A 21,177-nucleotide genomic window follows, 5' to 3' on the forward strand; every position below is an offset into this window, starting at 1 on the left:
GGGAACTGTGTTTACCTTTAAATACAAAGGCACAGTTAAACTTCTATCCATTCCATCTCTTCATATTAAGTCCTAGTTTTAACTAAAAATAAGAAGCATACTTCGGAGTCGTCTAGTAGGAGTTAGCATCTGAAGCACCAAAATCAGGATCATCCAATGTAAGAAGTCAGGAGAAACAGAGTGATCATTTTGTTGTATAGGATAAGTAGAAAAGAATGAATCACCACCATGTATTCTGTTCTACAAAAGCGTCTAAGAGCATGATCACTGGTTATCTCTATGATGGCATTCCCTGGTAGACTCTGAAGGATGGTTAGCATGAGTCACGTTTCTAAAGTATTTGAGAGCTCATCAAATATTTTATGACAACGCCTGAGTGGTAGGTAGGTACTAATCTCCCAATTTTCCCAGTACAGAAAGCAAGGCTCGGGAGTCTCAGTAAGCTTCTTATTACACACAATAGGTGCCACAGTCCTTCTTACCCCAAGTCCCACTTTCTTTTCCTGACCCTCTGCTGCCACCCATGGGTACTTACATTGCACAAAGAACACTTTCTCCTACAACAGAGCTAAGATGGCTCTTACCAGTTGTTGCAATGCAGTCAAATCCCACGAAGGCATAAAAGCAGGTTGCAGCCCCAGCCAACGTTCCTGCAAAACCATAAGGCATGAAGCCACCAGCTCCATAGATACTCGTTCCATTTTCAGTCGGTGGCTCTCTAAACAAGGGACCACATATTTGAGAAAAGTCACTTTCATAGAAAACCACGTCTGCTAATTAGTTCCAAGCTATGTCCCTGAAAAGCTGTTGCTTCACCAGCCCTTCAAGGCTGATGTACACAAAGCTAAAACGAAACCCTGGATCTCCGATTTTGTTCTAAAGAATTGGGGTAGAATCCCCTTCCATGACACCTTCCAGTGCCACCACTACTTAGGTAGATGCTGAAGGAAAACATTCTGCCAGAAACACCCTTTGATAGCTACAAAAATTTCTCAGATACTCGTTCCGGGATGAGACCTCTGGAGCAATCTCAGTCCTACTAAAGCTCCAGAAGATGCAGCCATATCCCAAAGCCGCCATCCTGCCTCCAGCCAGACTGCCTCGCTAAATATTCTGGATTTTCAGGAGAATGTGGCCACAACATCTACAAACTCTACAACATTGCAATCCAAGTGGTGGCACATCAGATTGGACTGGAACGTTATGTAGAAGTCCGTCAATCTCAATGAACATGGAAATTAACCAGGACGGTAAGCAACACCTTGGTAATTTAAACCCTTGGACAGGACTTCATGTCTCCGTGAGGAGATACACAATTTTCACCAATTTTGTTCTATGAAAATATTTTTTGATCATTCCGTTAGCCCTTTAGCGGTAACAAGCAAAAGACTGTTGCGGGCCTGTTACGGGGGTAGGTTTGAGGGGCAGTTAAGGAATCGGGGGCACTAATGGAGGACAGTGACAGTGGTTGTGGGAATAATAACAGGGAATAATAACAGATTATTATGAATAACTTATAAACCACAACGTTTAAATAATGTGGAAATTTTCTTTAAAAAGAAACTTGTTGAGAACGGAGTCTCCATTTATGGGCCACGAGCTGGAATCAAGACCAACAGCACCCCCACACCCCTGCCCAGAATAAAGGAGCAGAATACAGTTTCAAAATCTACAAAGAAGGCATTCAAAAGTCAAAGGAAAATTCTATTGGCTCGATTATGAATTCTGAGGCTGAATTATCTTATTACATGCTAAGAATTGTAAGAACTCAGGATACCATAAAAGCAGTGGTAAAGAAGCATTTTGGTGTTCCTCATGCTGTGTAATGGGTGTTTGTGTAATCTTACTTATATAAAATTATTTGTTTAATAAAGAGATTTTCATAGAAAAATGTTATAAAAAAGTGGATACTTCAATTCTAGGATGAGTTCATTTAGATGTTATTATTCATAATTTTTGAGCCTCTCAGGTTTAGAATAAAATGTACGAAAAATCCTGCTTATACAAAATTCTCTCCCCCTAAAAAACCCAACCACAAACAAAGTCACACATGGAAATTACTACCACCTTGAAAGAACTCAATGAGGTGGAACAGAGATTTCCCCCAAGGGAGAACTCCAGAACGCAGGACTCAAAACATGTCCATGTTACTGAGGGATGGCAAACCCTAGCGATGGGGGGGGTGAGTATGGTTTTGATCTCCCTTCTGTTTCCCTAAGCCTGGAGCTGGGCGTACACGCGAGGACCAGCAGCCATAGGGCTTCAAGGGGCTGCTAAACAATGAACATCACGTTATGTGCATTCACGCTGCAGGGAACTCTGGGGAGAGTTGTGGCACAGAAAGATCTGTCTCAGAGGCATAACATGTGACTCGAAGAAAATGTAAGAACAAAATAGGCAACATTTTAGAAGCATATTTAAATTTTGCGGGGGGGGGGGGGGGGCGTGGTAGTAAAGGGGGCAAATACCTTACCTGGCGCTTGCTGATATGTTTTTGAGAAACTCCTCACTAATCTTCCAGTTTGCCACATTTCCCTTCACAAACCCAGCAACCATAACGAAGAGGAGGACCAGGATATTAATAGCGGTGAAGATTTTATTCACCCACGCAGACTCTTTCACTCCAAAGGACAAAAGACCTGGGGTGGGGAGGAGGGGAGAAAGGTTTCTTGATTTCTCAATTAAGCGTCATGAAAGGAACGGCCCTGGGGCAAATTACTGGCTTTAGGATTTGATTGCACCCACATTGGGAGGTTTCACTCTTTCCAAACGCGAGGTCAGACTCAGTCTCTGAACTGGGAAACCATGTCTTCTGAACATAGCCGCCTAGAGGGTGCCAATGCTCACAGCCAGAAGACAACATACACAATAATGAATCATCTGATCTCATAACTTTAGCTGCTACTGTCAGCAGATATGTGGAGTTAAGTTAAGCAACTTAATTTTAATGAGATGCTGTTCTCAAAGGCCACTTCATGGTTAAAGGCTGCCAAATGTTGAAAGTTAAAACTCAGTCTTAGGGAGCTAGAGAGGTAGTAGATCTCAAGGCAGGGTGCTTGCCTTGTACACGGTTGACCCAAGTTCAATCCCTAGCACCTCATATGGTTCCGGGAGCCCCCCAGGAGTGGTCCCTAGGAACAAAGCCAGGAGTAAGCACTGAGCACCACAATGTGACCACCAAACAAACACACACACACACACACACACACACAAAACCTGAGTCATTGGTTTGTACATTGATTAAATAAATAATTCTTCAGCTCAGGCCCAAATGCTATTTTCTCAAATGAATTCTATTTTTAATATCTTTATTTTACATCAGGATTTCAGAAGTGATCAATTATCTAGCAAACAATTTGAACACACATTAGTATGAAGGAAATGAAAATCCTGTAAATTTACACACACACACACACACACAAACACACACACACAGAGTTCAACACCAACAAATATATAATATGTTGGGGGGGAAGGAAAGGTGCCCAGTTGGCAGTTCTTAGGGGCTTCAGATTCAGTGCTTAGGGATCACACCTGACTGTACACAGGTGACCAGATGGTACCAAGGAATCAAACCTGAGTTCTCACATGCACTCCAGCCCTTTGAGCTATCTCCTGAGCTCTATAGCCTAATTTAATGCTCTTGCTCTGTGTGAAGATTCTACCTATAATCCCTTATTTTTAAACAATCAGGTCACTCTCGATTTCTTACAACTTTATTATAAACAGTACTGATAGAGTCATTCTTTTATAAATATCTTTGCTCTAATTCTTTATAATTTGCTGTGAGAAAATATCAAGGATATGTCTATTATACAAGGTTTTTAGGCTCATCCTATCAAACAGGGCTGGAGCGATAGCACGGCAGTAGGGCGTTTGCCTTGCACACAGCCAACATGGCCGACCCGAGTTCGATTCCTCCGCCCCTCTTGGAGAGCCCAGCAAGCTACCGAGAGTATCTCGCCCGCACGGCAGAGCCTGGCAAGCTCCCCGTGACGTATTCGATATGCCAGACACAGTAACAACAAAGTCTCCAATGGAGACGTTACTGGGCCCGCTCGAGCAAATCAATGAACAACGGGAGGACAGTGACAGTTTCCTGTCAAAACAGATTCCTGAAAGTTTGTTCCAATTTTCCCTTTTCTTGTCCACACTTATTTTTAAGATTTATTAATATGGTAATGCTCTTCTGCCTATCAAATTAAGCATGTTTCCCCCTCCTCCAGTTCAATTTATATTCTACTTTGTCATCTGCTTAAATTAATTTCTTAATCTAAGTTACCTCCAACAAGATATGCCCAGGGAGGGTGGAGAGCTACTCCCAGTGATAGTTGAGAAACCTGGTCAGTAGTTTAATACTAGAGACTAAGGAGGGGGTGCGGGGGTGCAGGGAGTCACAGAGCAGCAGGCAGGGTTACCCCAATGGAGCACAGGGGTCTCCAGGGCCCTACCCAGCAACATTCAGGATTGTCCAAGGCCACACCAGGTGAAGCCAGGAAGACCTCCCAGTCCCAACCATTTACTATTAAATTCGATGTTATTATACGGAGGGAGGGTTTCCAAATGTAATTTTTTCTTTTCAGTTTCTACTTCTGGGGGCTAGAGTGAGAGCACAGCTAGTAGGGCGTTTGCCTTTCATGTGGCCAACCCGGGTTCAATTCCTCTGCCCCTCTCGGAGAGCCCAACAAGCTACCAAGAGTCTCCCACCCGCATGGCAAAGCCTGGCAAGCTACCCATGACGTATTCGATATGCCAAACACAGTAACAAGTCTCCCAATTCGCTGTGAGACTTTACTAGTGCCCGCTCGAGCAAATCGAGGAACAAACGGGAGGACAGTGCGACGGTGCTACGGTACTAGTTATGGAAAGGCTTCCTCCTAATAGTAACGTCCAAACATTCACCTTTGGTTTCTCTGAAACTTATATCATGTTTATCATTTTTTTCATCTCAATCTGTGTAAGGTAGGAATTACAGACCAAAGAAAACTTGCTTTCTATTACTGGAGATTGTAGGAAAAAAAAAGATTATGTCACAATGTTTTCTTGTTCCCTTCCCATATCTATACCAAGTAGAGATAAGAGAAGTTGAACTTTGTTTTTCTACCTAATACCAGAATTATGCAATAAAATAATGCTATTAATGACATAAAGAAAAATTGTTTGCCTGGGAACCACAGCTTTTCACCTTGATTTAGGGCCATACCCAGCAGTGCTCAGGGCTTACTCCTGGCTCTGTGTCCAGAGATCACTCCTAGTGGGCTTTGGGAGACTATATAGAGTGCCAAGGATCAAATCCAGGAGAATGCAAATTCTTGGGTTGAGGATGTGGTTCAGTGGTAGAGCACATGTATCTTCCATGTATGACAACAATGGAGTTTGATCCCCAGCACCACACACACAATTATAAATCTTTCCTTAGTAAAGTCTCATGGTCATTCAGGTAAACATCCAACTAGTACTATAAAATAATATGCCTACTGTGGTGGTGGTGAAGGTATAGTGATTTTGTACACCAAAATCCTTAATGCTAATACTACTATAAGTATGTTGCCCAAACTAAAGTAAAAATTAAAATGGTGAATGCAAAAAAAAAATACTGTGTCTCATGTCAAACTGCCATTTAAAAAGAAGATTCTACAATTTAGATCTTCTACAATTTAAATCCCACACAATTTAGATTCACCTCTATAATACCTATTTCAGAAGTTGCCTCAGAGCCGGCATGCGGGACTGTGCGGTCTTTGTGAACTCGTGCCATGGCGTACAGTGGCCAGGGCCAGAAAATGCAGAAGGTGATGGTGCAGCCCATCAACCTCATCTTCAGATACTTGCAAAAGAGATCTTGGATTCAGGTGTGGCTTTATGAGCAGGTAAATATGCGGACAGAGGGCTGCATCATTGGCTTTGATGAATATATGAACCTTGTGTTAGATGACGCAGAAGAGATGCACTCAAAAACAGTTAAGAGAACAACTGGGTCGGATCATGCTAAAAGGAGGTTGTATCACTCTGCTCCAGTCTGTCTCTAACTAGAAACCATGAGTGATCTGAGAAATTGTTAAGAAGGCGCTGCAGTTTGTTTTCTAGGTGTTTCTTTGGGGAAAGTAGTTTTAAAACATTTGTTCATGTTGTTTGGATCACTGTTATGTTCATATTCGATGACAATAAATGCTGGGGGATTGTTTCTAAAAAATCAAAATGAAATCAAATACCTATTTCATACAATCAAAAGTGATCATAGCCAGCAACAAGGCCCACAGATCTCTGATCATAACCTAGATTTATAAATATGCTACTGAGTGCTGGGAATTCGGCTCCAAATTCAGCAGCAGGGTCTGGCTTGCTATGAGGAGTCATGGGATTGATTTTCTTACCTGCTAGCAGCAGGATGAGGCATACAGCAAAGAAATCAGGGTACTCTGCAAGGCCGGTATAATTCATTTTGAAGTATGTCCTAAAAAACTGGCCGATCTGTTTGTTAAGAAGTTCATCAAAGGTGCCACTCCACGCTCTTGCAACACTTGACGTACCTTCCCCAAACAGAACATTTAGAGAATACAAGGTCAATGACAGAAGATTAACGTAAGGCCATTTGCTGTGCTCTTCCACGATAATATGGACCAGCAGTTCACATGAAACCAGAACTTTTAATCATATATAAAAACATCTTTAAAATTTTACCATTATGTAAGAGCAAGGAAATGCTTCACCCCAGAGCAGTAAAATCAGATAGCATTGTACACACACACACACACACACACACACACACACACACACAGAGAGAGAGAGAGAGCTTTTCAAACCATATTAAGAATAATATTCAAAGATGTAGTAGAATCCCCAGATTTTACAATTAAAAGCTATTTTAGAGACAAAATAAAATGAAACGTGTGATACAGTGATAGTTCCTAGCAAATGAAGTTATAGGGCGGCCCTAAAGGCTCTGACTCGGGAGCGATTGTGACCCTGCAAATCTACACGTGGAGAGCTATTTCTGGGACATACCTATCACATAAGACAGAATGAGATTCCAGCCAGTGATGAAAGCCCACAATTCTCCCACGGTGACATAAGTGTATAAGTATGCTGAGCCTGTCTTGGGAACTCGGGCCCCAAATTCAGCGTAGCAAAGGCCAGCCATCACCGACGCCAGGGCAGCGATGAGGAAGGAGACAACGATGCTGGGACCAGAGTCTGCTTTTGCAACTTCCCCTGCGAGGACGTAAACCCCAGCACCAAGAGTGCTCCCAACTCCCAAGGCGATGAGGTCCATGGTAGATAGGCAGCGGCATAATTTGGTATCTTCTAGACTGTCCAAGGTGACGATTTTTCTTCGGATAAGACAGCGGGCAAAAGACAGTGCAGCTCGGCAGGGAATCATTCTGGAGACGGCAAGCTGAGGAAAAGAGAGGAGATGAGAAGCTGACCTGGAATCATCCTTCCTCCAACCACTGGCCCAGTTTCTCAGCACAGTGAGGGGACCTGTAATTTTCTGTTACGAAGACTGTGGCCCAGAGCAATCAGAAGATTGGCAAAGTGAATACTGTGAGTTTCTTAGAGTTCAAGCAGACCTGTCATTTCATAAAGGAGGACATCAAATAGTTTACTAGAGCAGCAAAGAACAGAAATTTTGGGTGACACAATAGTCACTGATTTTTTTTTTTACTTTTGGTGTCATACATTTGTAAGGTAAGCTGAGAAAATGCCCTAAGAAACAGTTCGTTTGCCCTGCTCCAAGCAAAGGAGTGAGTTGCCTCATCTTTTCCGGCCTCTCTCTCTTCTTTAACCATGCTTTCAATCCACATTTTCTAAGCCCGATTACACACCAGTGCCGGTACGAAGAACACATCTAGAACGGTGCTGTACACAAAGGTGGTCTCTGGCCTGACAAGATTTATAAGCACTGCTGTCATCATCATAGCTATAGAGTTCTCAAATATGTGCAACTCTCCGCTTTCATCTCCTTCTGCTTTGTTGCAACATGGAGCCATTTGAGATTTTTGTGTTAATTTTAAAATGATTTTAATAAAATCTTCATGAATTGCAAAACTATGCATGACTGAGCTTCAAGCATAAAATGTCCCACACCAATCCCATGACCAGTATCTACTTCCCCCCTGTCCCCCAGGCCTGATTCTATGGCAGGCACTTTTCTCTTTCTTTTCTGTTTTTACTTTCATCCCCATCCCTTTTAGGATGTGGTTAATAATACGGTTACTGACAAGTTACTATGCATGTCACTTTACTGCCTTTCAGCACCTAGTCCTGGCATTTGAGCTTTTTTGGAATAAGAAAAATTTCCAAAATGTGCTTGGAGTTATCTAACTAAAACTACCATCCACTACACTTCCAGCATAAATTTATAGCAAAATGAACATGCTTATCTATATTTACTTGTGCTGCATAAATTAACCCAATCCATACCAAGTACAACTTATTTAAATCTTCACTTTATCAATATAAGTTATGTGCAAAATAAATAAAAGATTCTTCATGACTTTTCTTATACAGAGACATAATAACTCAGCAGAGTAGGAAATAATAGGAATAAGGAATATAATTGCATAGGCAGCTTATCAGTGAAACAATTAAATACATTTAACTTTTACCTTATTTATTGTAGTTGAGACAACATGGTGGCATGATATAAACGTTTTCAGTGCAAAGTTCCTGACCTTCATCAGCACAGAGTCAATGACTCTCTACCACAGTCACAACTAGTCTGTCTCTTCCTTTCCCCCATTTAACTTTGAAATATTCAAGTTGATGTCTGCCACTTCTACAGCACAGTTCAATGCCATCTCCTTCAATCTCATTACATTACCAAACCCCTAAACTCGTGAAACCACAGCTTGGCATCTTCTTGGCATTTTTTTGAAAATGCCCCACCCACTGTACTCTCTCTCAGTCCCAAGGCCCTGAACACTTTTTAATCTTAATCTCTGTAGAGTACAAATGGTCCTGAGAGATGTTCAAAGGCTGGAGTACATAATTTGAATGCAGATATTCTAGGTTCCATCACTAGCACTACATGTGCCCTGAGTACTGCTGGAGGCAACCCCTGAGTACTGGACAAGAGTAATCCCCTGAGCACTGTCAAGTGGGGTTCCCCAAACAAATAACCCAAAAGTACTATTAATAAATAAATTTGCCATAAGTATGAATAACTGTTGCTCTTGAGAGAGACATTTCCAGAATATCCATAACCAAGTTTCAACCTAAACTTTAGAGAAAAAGAACTCAATAAACAGCCATACATCAATGCTAAGTGTAAGTCCTTGATATTGAAAGCCAGTTCTTTAAAGAACATGGAAAAAACACCCTAAATAAAAATGAGCAAAAAGTTCCTTGACAACAAAGATACAGCATCCTAGAAAGTGCCATGCGTGACCCTCCACAAAAATGTGTTGAAAAATGAACAACTCTAGATGACATCTTATTTTACCAATACCCTGAATTCCAGAGTCAAAAGCCATCTATAAATCAAAGCAGTATCGATTTTGACCATAAACTAGCCACTAAATAGCTATTTCTCTTAGAACATATCTGGAAGATAACGTAGGGCTGCTTAAGAGAGAATCCAAGAAGTTAAAAGCTAAAGTTATATAATGACCAACTGAGGTGAGGGGAAGATTTTAGGATATTTACTGAATGCTTACTCTCCATAACATCTTCCACATTTCTATGCACACACAGATGAGCAAAAACCAAGAACTGCGACTATTGCCAATTTTCAATGTTCAGACCCACTGCAGTTCAGCAGTGATTTAGGATCATGTCACGTACTATTTTAGGAAATAATTTATATACATAATGAGCTTACCTGGTTGCTACTGACATCAATAAAAAACCCTCTTCATAAAGTACTGATTAACCCAAATGTTACAAATTCAAGTCAAATTCTATAACTTATATGAATTTTAAGAGCAGATATGGACAGAAGGAAGCAAATCTATGAAGGTATTTTGGATAGGCAGAGGATCATGGATGAGCTTTCCTTTTAATATTTTTTTTCTGCCACTACGGAGAGGCACTCCACTGCAGCACTGTCCTCCCGTTGTTCATCGATTTGCTTGAACGGGCCCGTAACGTCTCCATTGTGAGACTTGTTGTTACTGTGTTTGGCATATTGAGTATGTCACGGGGAGCTTGCCAGGCTTCGCTGTGCAGGCAAGATACTCGCGGGAGCTTGCCGGGTTCTCCGAGAGAGGTGGAGGACATGAAATTGTGAAATTAAAGGAACGGTATGAAACGAAAAGGAGCAAGCAAGTCAACCAACAAACAAATCTCTGAAAATTATTAGAAGCTCAGTACCCAAAACAAGTACAGCAGCAGCCATTCATCTTGTCAACAGAAAAGTAAGTTTAATCCTGCCTCGCACAGCGCCTGGTATATTAGTGCCTAATAAATATTTATCAAAAAAAGGAAATTCCAGATCATACAGGAAGGAGAACAACTCACGGCTACGTAGAGTTTTATTCGGGTAAAGTGACTGCTACTGTTTCTTTCCTATTAAAACTGAAAAGTATCTCATTCAGTTTTTCTCTGCTGTCCTGAGAAAATAAGACAAAGCTGTAACCAAGCATTTGTTTGTTTTTAAGTAACTGAAGCGCCAACGTCAGAAACTGTTCTGAGAACTGACAGGTTACATAATGTCCCTCGCAAATAGTCTCAGCTGCACACACCTGACAAATACGGATTGCAAAATTTATGATACAAACCCCAGTTTGGGGGGAAACTGACCCAGAGAAGAGAGACATAAAAAAGAAGCTTTGGGTCAATTTAATAAACCATATTAAAGAAACATTGAGCCCTGGCAGGTGGTTTTAAAAAAGAATCTCATGCTTTAAAAAAGACGATGGTTTTAAAAAAGAATCTCATGCTTTCAAAATAATAATGCGTTCGTGAAGACTGAGTGATACACGGAAGTATAGTGGCAATAGGGGAATGAGAAAAAATATACATATATATGTGTCTAAAAGTTTCATCGTTTTTTACTTGTTTTGTCTTTTTTTGTGTGGGGGTAGGGGGGACATCTGGCTGTGCTCAGGGGATACTCCTGGCTCTGTGCTCAGGGATCACTCCCAGCAGGTTCAGAGAACCATATGGATGCCAGGGTGTGAGCCTGGCCTATTATATGCAAGGCAAATGCCCTACCTGTCATGCTACTGCTCTGGCCTCACCTTCACAACATTTTAAAAAGATATCTTGCTTGTGTGAATCTCATTCTCATTCTCATTTCTACAAGGCTCTGACATTATGGATGTGGGGGTGGGGGATGGGAACCCACTCATAACAATCCTTCGACTAAGGGACTATACACACACACACACACACACACACACACACACACACACACACACACATATCCCCTGGGCTTGCTTGCCTGAGCTGTTTTACTGTCTCACCAACAATCAGTTTCAGAAGAATATACCCAGGGATTCTGAAGGTGATTCTATTCATCAGGAATAATGGCTATGTTTTCCCAAGAGCAGATAATGAATCACGCCATGATACCTACACTCAGCTACTGCTACTGTGACCAAGGAGGGTGTTTTAACATCAAACTTACTTACACGCAGCCAAGCACAAGGATCCTGGCTTTTGGGTGCAGCTTTCCCTCGCCTTAACCTACAGAAGGCCTAATCAACATTTTCACATGGTCCTACGTGATTCTGGTGACCCCAGAGCAGCTATCTATTCCGTAAAGCAAACAATTATTTTACCAATTGCTAATACACTGGCTACTTTACCAGAAAGAAAAAGTAGGTACTCATTAGTTGAGCTCTAAAAATGGGAGTTAAGTCTCTGGAGAGGGAGGCTAGAAGGCATCTGTTGTCTGTGGGGCAGCAGAAACGACTCTGAGTTTCATGAGTCTAAGAATAAAGTTGGATGTTTCTCAGCATCCTCCTCTGCCACCCACTCAAAGTGTTTCAGGACCCCTGTTTTGGGGTTAATTGAATATCACCAAAATCTCTTTCCTCAGCCACCTGAATCAGATCCTTTTCATACTTCTTCAATACAGACTATAAAACACACAGTAGTAAATTTTAGATCAAGTAAACCCCCAGTCTTTTTTTTTTAAAAATAATTTTATTTATTGAATCACTGTGGGAAAAGTTACAGAGCTTTCAGGTTTAGGTCTCAGTCATGCAAATATCAAACACATTTCCCTTTACCAATACTTATTTTTTACCATGAAGAACCCCAGTAAAACCCCACCCCCCACCCCTCCCCATGCCTGTGAGGCAGATGAATTCTAGTTAACACTCTATCTACTTTGACTAGATTCATTGTTTCGATAAAAGATTCACCACTATTATTTAGAGTTTACCCCCCCCCCAAATCAGACATGCTGAAAAAGCATTGTGAAGTGATTTGCCTTCTACAGCTGGGTTCAAGAATTAAGTGTTGGTTTTGAATTTCTGCTATTTTACTTATTAACCCTGGAAGTATTTCTACTGAGAGTCAGATAATTAAGAGATTGGTTTCTGTGCTCTGGAGCCATGGCCATGCTTGAGAGCCGCTCGTGGGGGCAACTGGTGACCTCAGTAGGGCGTGAGGGACGCGCCGGAACGCCCCCCTTCCCATGAGGTTTTAGTTGCCCCATCACCATCGGCTCATACCTGGCTTTCCACAAGGCTCCCAAGCAGCTGCCATCTTTCTTTCCAGAGGGGAGAACGCAGAAGGGAGCAACACCCTTTCCCCTCCGGGCAGACATGGTGGCGTGGATTAACGCATAGTCCGTTCACTTTTCTGCTCCAAGCTGCTGAAACCCCCAGTCTTAACACTATGACACCACTGCAGAGCAGATGTCCTATGGATTAAGTACAGAAATCTTAAAACTCTCTGAATCACAGTTAAAAGTCAGTGCTGGATTTCCCCTTTGGATCAAAAGTGAGATGAAACGTTAGAAGCCTATCCCCTCACGAACCTTTGCAAAGATCCATATAAGAACAGTGAAGCTGGGCCGGAGAGATATTACAGTGGGCAGGGCAATTGCCTTGCACATGGCCAACCCGGGTTGGATCCCAGGCACTTTTCCTTTCTGGATTCCTCCTTTGGATCAAAAGTTAACATTTAATGGCATAGAAAGGAATCTTGCCTCCCCACACCTAAGTCAAGGCTAAAAATTCAAACTTGGTCCTATGTATCAGTTTCACAGATCTGAAAATAAATCTTAAAGGAGAAAGTAGCTGGGGCAGGTGGCGGGTATTGGGGAGAGGGTGCGGGGGTGGAAGGCAACAGATCTTCAACAATGGCAAAAAAAAGTATTCCTTAAGTATGGTAGGGAAACAACTTATTAAAGGGAGGAAAAGAGAGGAGACAATGGGATTTTCTCATTCTTTTTACTGACTTTTGAAGTTAATCTCTCAAAAAAGGAAATCAAAACACCAAAAGTTTTACAACACTGGAAAATAGACAAAATAGTAACAATTTCAGTTTTGACAACCATTGTGCATTCACACCTCAAGTAATAATTTTCCTGGGGAATAACAATATTTTTCACTGTAGTTACTCAACACTCCTATTTTCTTCAAATCCTAAATTTGAAATGATTATCTTCCTCTACTATTTTCCCTCGAATTAGGGAAAGCAAATGTAAAATTAACCTAGAAAAGATAACCAATGCCACTACTATAGCAATAATGTCACAATTTCTCCCCTTAAAAGAAAATAAGTACCACCAGGGAGTTAGAACTAAAAAGAAAAGAAAAAAAATCATTTCAAAATTTCTGCGAGCAGCGTTCCCAAGAACACCATCGACTGACACAAAACTCTGCAAAGTTTCTAAAGGGAGTCAGAGTGTGATTTACATTCAAACCATGTGAATCCAGTGAGCCTTTGTTAAAATGAAAAAGACAGCCACAAAGCATACCTCGCTAGCTCATTCAAATACAGAAAAAAAGTGTATCTGACCTCTATTTTCAAGGCAGGAGGGAAGGGGAAGAAAGGAGGGGAATGGAGGATGGAGGGTGTGTGTGTGTGGGAGAGCGAGCGAGAGTGTGAGAGAGAGAGAGAGAGAGAGAGAGAGAGAGAGAGAGAGAGAGAGAGAGAGAGAGAGAAGCAAGCAGTGTACTGCGTGCAGCAGTGATGAGTTTCTGCTCTTCTGCAGCCACTCTCTCGGACACACAGTGAAGTGGCACCAGCCAGACCTCCAGCTGCCTTTGGCTAATAAATCACTCTGGGTGCCAGAGGGTGCCACCTGTTCCCTCCCCAAGTGGGTCCTGAAGGGAATGTCCTCTAGAAGCCAGTCACCTGCTACGTGCTGTCCTGCACACCAGGTGATGACGCTCCTGCCAGCGTCATCTCGCAGGATCACGCAGGCCACGTGCTGAGCTCTGCTCCTTCCAGCCTATCCCTTCATGAACCTTTGCAAAGATCCATATAAGAACGGTGAGGCTGGGCTGCAATGATAGCACAGAGGGGAGGGTGATTGCCTTGCACGCGGCGGACCCGGGTTTGATCCCTGGCATCCCATATGGACCCCCAGCACTGCCAGGAGTAGTTCCTGAGTGCAGAGTCAGGAGTAATGTCTCAGCACTGCTGGGTATGACCCCCAAAAATAAAACACCAAACTAGATAAAGTTTCTAGGCAAGGGAAGAAGACAAAACTTTACCCTGAGGACAGTGGAGAAATTGCTGAAGAGTTTTAAGATAAACAAACCCTTAGAGAAGCATCGTTCTATTATATAGGGCCAAGCAGTGGGTGAAGTGAGAGGTATGGGAAGGGGGCTGACACGGTCTGACAGAATAGTGAGCTCTTTTTCTCTCTGGAAGTGCCCCAAATGAACAAATAAACTCAGAATGAGTCCACATAACTGTATGCAAGGAGGGCTTTGTGTATTTTTATCACTTAAAACTTGCACTTCTAAACATGAAAATCACCCAGTAATTTTTTTAAAGGTATGGGCTGGAGCGATAGCAGGGCTGGAGCGATAGCACAGCGGGTAGGGCGTCTGCCTTGCACGCAGCCAACATGGCCGACCCGAGTTCGATTCCTCCACCCCTCTCGGAGAGCCCAGCAAGCTACCGAGAGTATTCGATATGCCAGACACAGTAACAACAAAGTTTCCAATGGAGACGTTACTGGGCCCGCTCGAGCAAATCGATGATCAACGGGAGGGCCTTTACTTACTTTACTTTACTTTATGAACAACATATTCTTTGAGAATATAAAATTTCTCTGGGATGTTCTTTGAACTTTCAGAAGACTAAATGCAGTAATAACTGACATGTTTTCACGCAACAAGGTAAGTCTTGATGAGAATTTCTAGATAAACCAAGTTGAAATCTCTAATTTTATGCAGATAATTGATCAAATTCTGATACAGCCCTGCTATTCTGCTATGTCAGCCTGAACATTATCAGCTGTGATTTAGAAGGTGATTCATTAAATATCATTTCTTAAGACTGTAACTGCAAAAGGACAACAGAACTTCAAAAAAAAATTTTTTTACTATTATCTTAAGTTCCATTTTAATACACTGGCCACACAAAATAGAGACAATTAAAAATGTCAAGGAAATCCACCTGACCTACAAAACTCACCCTAAGGAAATCCACCTGACCTACAAAACCCACCCTCTGGTTGGCCAGTGGGGGCTGCCAAGATCTTTTCACTATTTTTGAATTAGCAGCTGAATTTTAAACTCAGAATGCTACAAAGTGTGTTCAAGGGGCTCAAGAGGAGTAATACAACAACAACAAAAAGCATTTGTCTGAAGAAAAAGAACTAAGAAATATTTCAGAACTCTGGGTTTTTCCAATTATTAACCACTGAACCAAGGCATGCCTCTCAATTTATTTTTTTTTACCGTGATACTGTTGTATAATTTTATTTATTGAATCACCGTGAGAGCAGTTACAAAGCTTTTGTGTCTAAGTCTCAGTCATACAATGAAACACCCGTACCTTCACCAGTGCCCATTCTCCACCCCCAACAACCCCAGTATACCCCCATCCCACACCCTCCCCCTACCTGTGGGGCAGATGATTTCCACATTACTTTCTCTCTACTTTGATCACATTCAATATTTTGACACCAGACCCACATTATTTGGGATTTTACCCCAACACTCAGATCTGCTGAAAAGGCAACAGTAGACAATTTGTGTTCTATTGCGGGTTATGAATAACATATGATGTCACGTGGCTGCAGTAGGGCCATGTGGTTTTGAAATTCCGAAATTTTAACACTTAAATCTGGAGGGATTTCTGCTAAAAGCCACTGGGTTTCAAGATCTGCTCCTGTGTCTCTGGGATCATGGCCATTGAGCAGCTTGATGAGGAGCCAGAGAGGCCATTTGTGGGCGATGACTTGGGGTCTCGTTGGGGTGGGGAGGACAGGCCGGGTTCCACCCCATCCGGTGAGGTCCAACAAGTTTCATCACTGCGGGCCCAAGTCTGACTGTCCAGTGGCCTCTGGAGGATGACAGCCACCGAGCCGCCAGAAGGAAACAGGCGGAGGGACAGCACCCTTTCTGCCCTGGGGTGGCCCGGCAACAGTAACCTACTGCAGGGTCCGGACACATTTCTGCCAAAAGCCGCTGGGTTTCGAGATTTGTTTCTGAGTCTCTGGGATCAAGGCCGTTGAGCAGCTTCATGAGGAGCCAGAGAGGCCATTTGTGGGCGATGACTTGGGGTCTCGTTGGGGTGGGGAGGACAGGCCCGGATCCCCCCTTCCCCCCCATCCCGTGAGGCCCAACAAGTTTTGTCACTGCAGGCCCAAGCCTGACTGTCCAATGGCCTCTGGAGGATGACGGCCACCAAGCCACCAAGAGGGAGCAGGCAGAGGGACAACACCCTTTCCTCTCTTGGGTGGCCTGGCGACAGTAATGTACTGTGGGGTCCGGATGCATTTCTGCCAAAAGCCACTGCAGTTAGAACTGCTTATGTGCTCAAAAATAAAACACACAAACATTCATAGTCAATGCATCGTTGCTACTGTCATATCTGGGTTTTGAGAATTGTTTCTGAGTCTCTGGGATCATGGCCGTTAAGCAGCTTGATCAGGAGCCAGAGAGGCCATTCGTGGGCGATGACTTGGGGTCTCGTTGGGGTGGGGAGGACAAGCCCGGCTCCACCCCCATCCCATGAGGCCCTGTGTGTCTCGTCACTGGGGGCCCAAATGTGACTATCCAGTGGCCTCAGAAGGATGGCGGCCACTGGGCCGCCAGGGGGAACAGGCCAAGGCACGAAACCTATTCCCACCGGAGTTGGCCCAGCACCGGTAGCCTACTGCAGGGATCAGACGCATTTCTACCTAAAGCCACTGGGTTCTGAGATTCGTTTCTGAGTCTCTGGGATCATGGCCATTAAGCAGTTCAATCAGGAACCAAAGAGGCCTTGCCTCCAATTGTATAGCTGAGCTGGAGGTGGTTTGTGGGTGTGTTTCCCACATACCTAACTTTTGGCCGTTTACTTTCTTGGTAAACTTTGCCCCAAGTTTTTGGGGTCTGGCCAAAGGCACAGCAGCAAAATTTTGGGGTATCTGGAAGTCTGAAGGCGCCATAAGGCTGCTGATGCACTCGCCTCATAGGTACAGACTGACCTGCTGGCGGCACCATAACCCCGACGCCTCTCAATTTATAAACCAGCACCATCTTCCCAAAGCTATGTAGTTTAACGAATAGTTAGCTTTCTGACCCTTTTGTCTCAATGTTAGGCAAAACTCCCTATCAAACTACTGCAGAAAAGGAATTGATCTGGAATTCACATTCATTTTTAGTTCGACAGATGGGCACTCTACCAATAGATGTATGATATAAGGTTCTGCTAGGAAAGGAGGGAGGGGGGAGTCACTTTTGAAACAACTGCTTCAATTTTGCCAGGCATGTTGTTATTTTGTATTTTTTGGCAGATGCTTGAAGCACTGCTGTTGGCTGAGAGGTCTGGAGATTTGTGCTGGCTTGGAATAAATCTGAATGAACAATTTCTATTGTGTGCGTGGAGAAAGAGTGCCAGTTTGGCATTGCGAGACTTATGTTTAGACTACACATACTAAGAAGTTTCAAAAAGTTTTTGTTTTATTTTGTTTTGAGATCACACCTGGCAGTTACTCAGGGCTCAGTGCTCAGTGCTCAGGGAACCACACAGAATGGCAAATTAAACCCTAGTTGGCTGCAAGCAAGGCAAGCACCCTACCTGGCCCCTAAAAAGTTATTTTAGCTTAAAATAATTATAAGGCCTTTAAAACCGACATTCTTATCACATTTATATTCTCCTCCTAAATATACAAGAGTGTTGTTTCTCAAACTTTCATTTTTCCAAAAGATGAAGCCTCAAAATTTGCAAAAAGGAGAAAGGGGATGACCTAGAAATGCAAGATTGAAGCAAAGTTCTAGAGGCAGAAGTAGACGAACAGAGGGAAAAACTTCAGTACGTCTGGCCGTCATCATAGTGAGCTGTGGAGAAGGGAAATGGCAGTGCCAGGCGGGGCAGAGGAGGGGCGCCCTGTTCAGGCACAGACTGGGGTGGGGGGTGGCCTCAGCAGGAGCTGCTCTTCCCAGGGGAAGTCTCAAACTGCTCTAATTCCACCTCCGATTTTCCAATAACTAAACATTCTTTCTTTGAAGCTCTTAGAAAAATAAATAACCTGAGTTGCGTATAAAGATTTTAAAACTGAAGTTACTTCTCTAATGGGTAGTAGAGAAGTGGAAGAAACTTCAAAGTAACCAACTTAATCTCCAACATCTTAGACCTCTGTTCCCGGAAACCATCTATATTAATTTTTAATACCAATAGCTTAAGTGACTACTATACAGTTTGAAACTCAAACGCTCTTATAAAAATCTTTTGGTGCCCATTCATCAAGTGTTTTCCAAGCAAAGTATTTAATGTGTAAAGTGTGGGCTCTAGGCAGTGATTCATAAAAATGAAAAGTATACAAGCACGATAATTTAAGCAGAAATTTAAAATATATCTTGGGGCTTGGAGAGACAGTATAGTGGGCATCTGCCTTGCACAGAGTTTATCTGGGTTTGATCCCAGGCACCCAATATGGTTCCCCACGCCCTGTCAGGAATGACCCCTGAGTAGAGAGCCAGGAGTCAGCCTAAACACCTCTAGGTATGGCCCCTTCCCCCTGATACACACACACACACACACACACACACACACACACACACACAAATACATCACTACATATAACTGCGAGCCAGTTTCTCACTTTCTGTAAACACTCAATCTGAATCTATTACTCCAACTTGCTTTCTTGCCTCTAAAATCTTTATTTTTAATGGTTATTACAGTATTTACGATTCATTCACCTTTAATGTTAAAGAAATAAATAAACTCTTTCCATGTTTTCAGGCTCACACTCCTGCAGCTTCCTGGCAAAGAGCTATTTCAGCTGACCTTCAGAGTATTCAACACCAAGGAGAGAGAGTGTCTTGGTCCATGAATCACTGCTTGCTCCAAGAAAGCAGCACCATGATTTCCCCACCAGATTTTCAATGATCCCTGGGAGGAAAAGAAAAGAACGGACACCAGGCTGGGCTGGAGAATTGTAGAAAATTATTTCGGTTAAATAATTTAGTTTCTGTAATTTTAAAATATCTTTGAAATATTTATCAACCCATTAAAAACAAAAATTATGAAATACACACAAATGAGTTTACTTTTAATACTTCTGACCTATTTACTTACACTTGGCCTTCTGCGAACTTCTCCAGCAACTCTAAATACTTTGGCCTGAGTTTTAAAATCCCTCTTTTCTGTCTCAAGTGCCAGGGAGAAGGCAGTTAGGACAGAGAATGGACCCCTCTGACAATGAGAGTTGGAAAATGATCACTCTGGATAAGAACCGCATGCTGAGAGAAGGTAAAGGAACAAACATGGTAAGTTCTCAGTACCTATATTGAAAATCATAATGCCCAAAAGGAGAGAGAAAGAGGAAAAGTGTCTACCATAGTGGCAGGCTGAGGGAGTAGGAGGTGTTGGGGAGGGGCGGAACTTGGGACATTGATGGTGAGAAATGTACACTGGTGGAGGGATGGGTGTCGGATCCCTCTGTAACTGTGCCTGCCCCAGTCCGCGTCTCATTTGCTACATCCATGGGACTAAGATAAGCTGTAGCATTTTCCTACCAACATTTTTCTAGTTCACACATACGTGACAAGGCTTACTAAGCTACGGCTTTCCAGTCTCCACCTTGCCCACTCTACACAGACAGCAGGAAGCTTCTTCCTTGCCTTCTCTGTTAGCTCCTGAGTTTTCCTTCCGATTCTAAGAAAATCTGAGAGTTCAGTACGCAGCCTGCACGCAGGACAGCTTGGACTCACGATGCTGAGGGTCACCAGGCTCCACCTGGTGTGGAGGGCATAAGGGAGCGCACTTGGGGCCCAAGGCTGGTCTTTAAAGGCATGCACTGCAGCCACTCTGAGCTTTCTCTCCAGACCCTCACAGTTCATTTAATACACACTTTGGCAGCTGGTCAGTTTCTGTGAACCTAGTAACGCGATTACTTAGCCAGCCACCCGCCCGGCCTCCAGTGAAGGAAAAACTGCTGTTCTGTGTTAAACAAAATGTACACGTTTACATTTTAAGTCAAATTTATTAGGTTTAGCATAAATGACCAACAATGGATGCCCGGAAACAAGTTTGACAGAACTTGAGCATCTGTAAACCCAGAAAGGAGGATGCTGAACCCAGAGTGAAGGACAATGAAGACAGCACAGCAATGGCAGGGAAGATGCGCGCATTGAAAACTTGCAGAAAATTTTTAATCGGGATATAATTTACAGAGACTATTGTAGTGCAGGTTTTACATCATTTCAATGATTGAATGCCCGCCCCCCCCACTGACATTTAATCTGAAAGCCTTTTTAATGCTCTTAATTTTTCATTATAAAACATATGTAAATTTGTTTTACAAGTCTGAGCATTGCATTTGGCCCTCTAGGGAATAGTCCTCTAACTCACCGTAGCGGAAACTGTCCCTCAGTGATCTTTGCTGCAGAATTGCTTCCATCTCTTATAGATGGCACACTTCAAGAAATTTAATTCTCCCTCCCAAGGACCCAGGCCCAACCCTGCTCTTAGCTTCATAGGGCAAACAAGATGGGTCGCATCCAGGGTGCTACGGCCATAATCAGAAATCAAGCTCTCAAGAGGTCCTATTCTCCCCATTTACTGTCCTATCGTTAAAAGATCTTTTTATTTTGGAAGGAAGAA

General features: G+C 42.9%; 1 protein-coding gene and 1 pseudogene across 2 annotated transcripts in view; one reads left to right on the plus strand and one right to left on the minus strand.

Annotated features, from left to right (window-relative positions):
- SLC7A2 (solute carrier family 7 member 2) overlaps positions 1-21,177 on the minus strand; it is an 80,821-nt gene that overhangs the window by 21,110 nt on the left and 38,534 nt on the right. Inside the window, exons 1-5 of one of the 2 annotated variants that reach the window (XM_056114091.1) lie at positions 19,272-19,290; positions 7,006-7,396; positions 6,375-6,530; positions 2,474-2,639; positions 585-718 (exon numbers count right to left, since the gene is read on the minus strand). In XM_056114091.1, the coding sequence (XP_055970066.1) occupies positions 585-718; positions 2,474-2,639; positions 6,375-6,530; positions 7,006-7,381 (832 nt within the window). In that variant the 5' untranslated portion in view covers positions 7,382-7,396; positions 19,272-19,290. Of the gene's footprint in view, positions 1-584; positions 719-2,473; positions 2,640-6,374; positions 6,531-7,005; positions 7,397-19,271; positions 19,291-21,177 lie in introns of those variants that run through there. The other variant, XM_056114090.1, reaches the window with a different exon arrangement.
- On the plus strand, positions 5,701-6,184 carry LOC130023539 (small nuclear ribonucleoprotein E-like; annotated as a pseudogene).

This window comes from Sorex fumeus, unplaced genomic scaffold, assembly GCF_029834395.1.
Source record: "Sorex fumeus unplaced genomic scaffold, SorFum_2.1 ptg000024l, whole genome shotgun sequence".
NCBI classification, from domain to species: Eukaryota; Metazoa; Chordata; class Mammalia; order Eulipotyphla; family Soricidae; genus Sorex; species Sorex fumeus.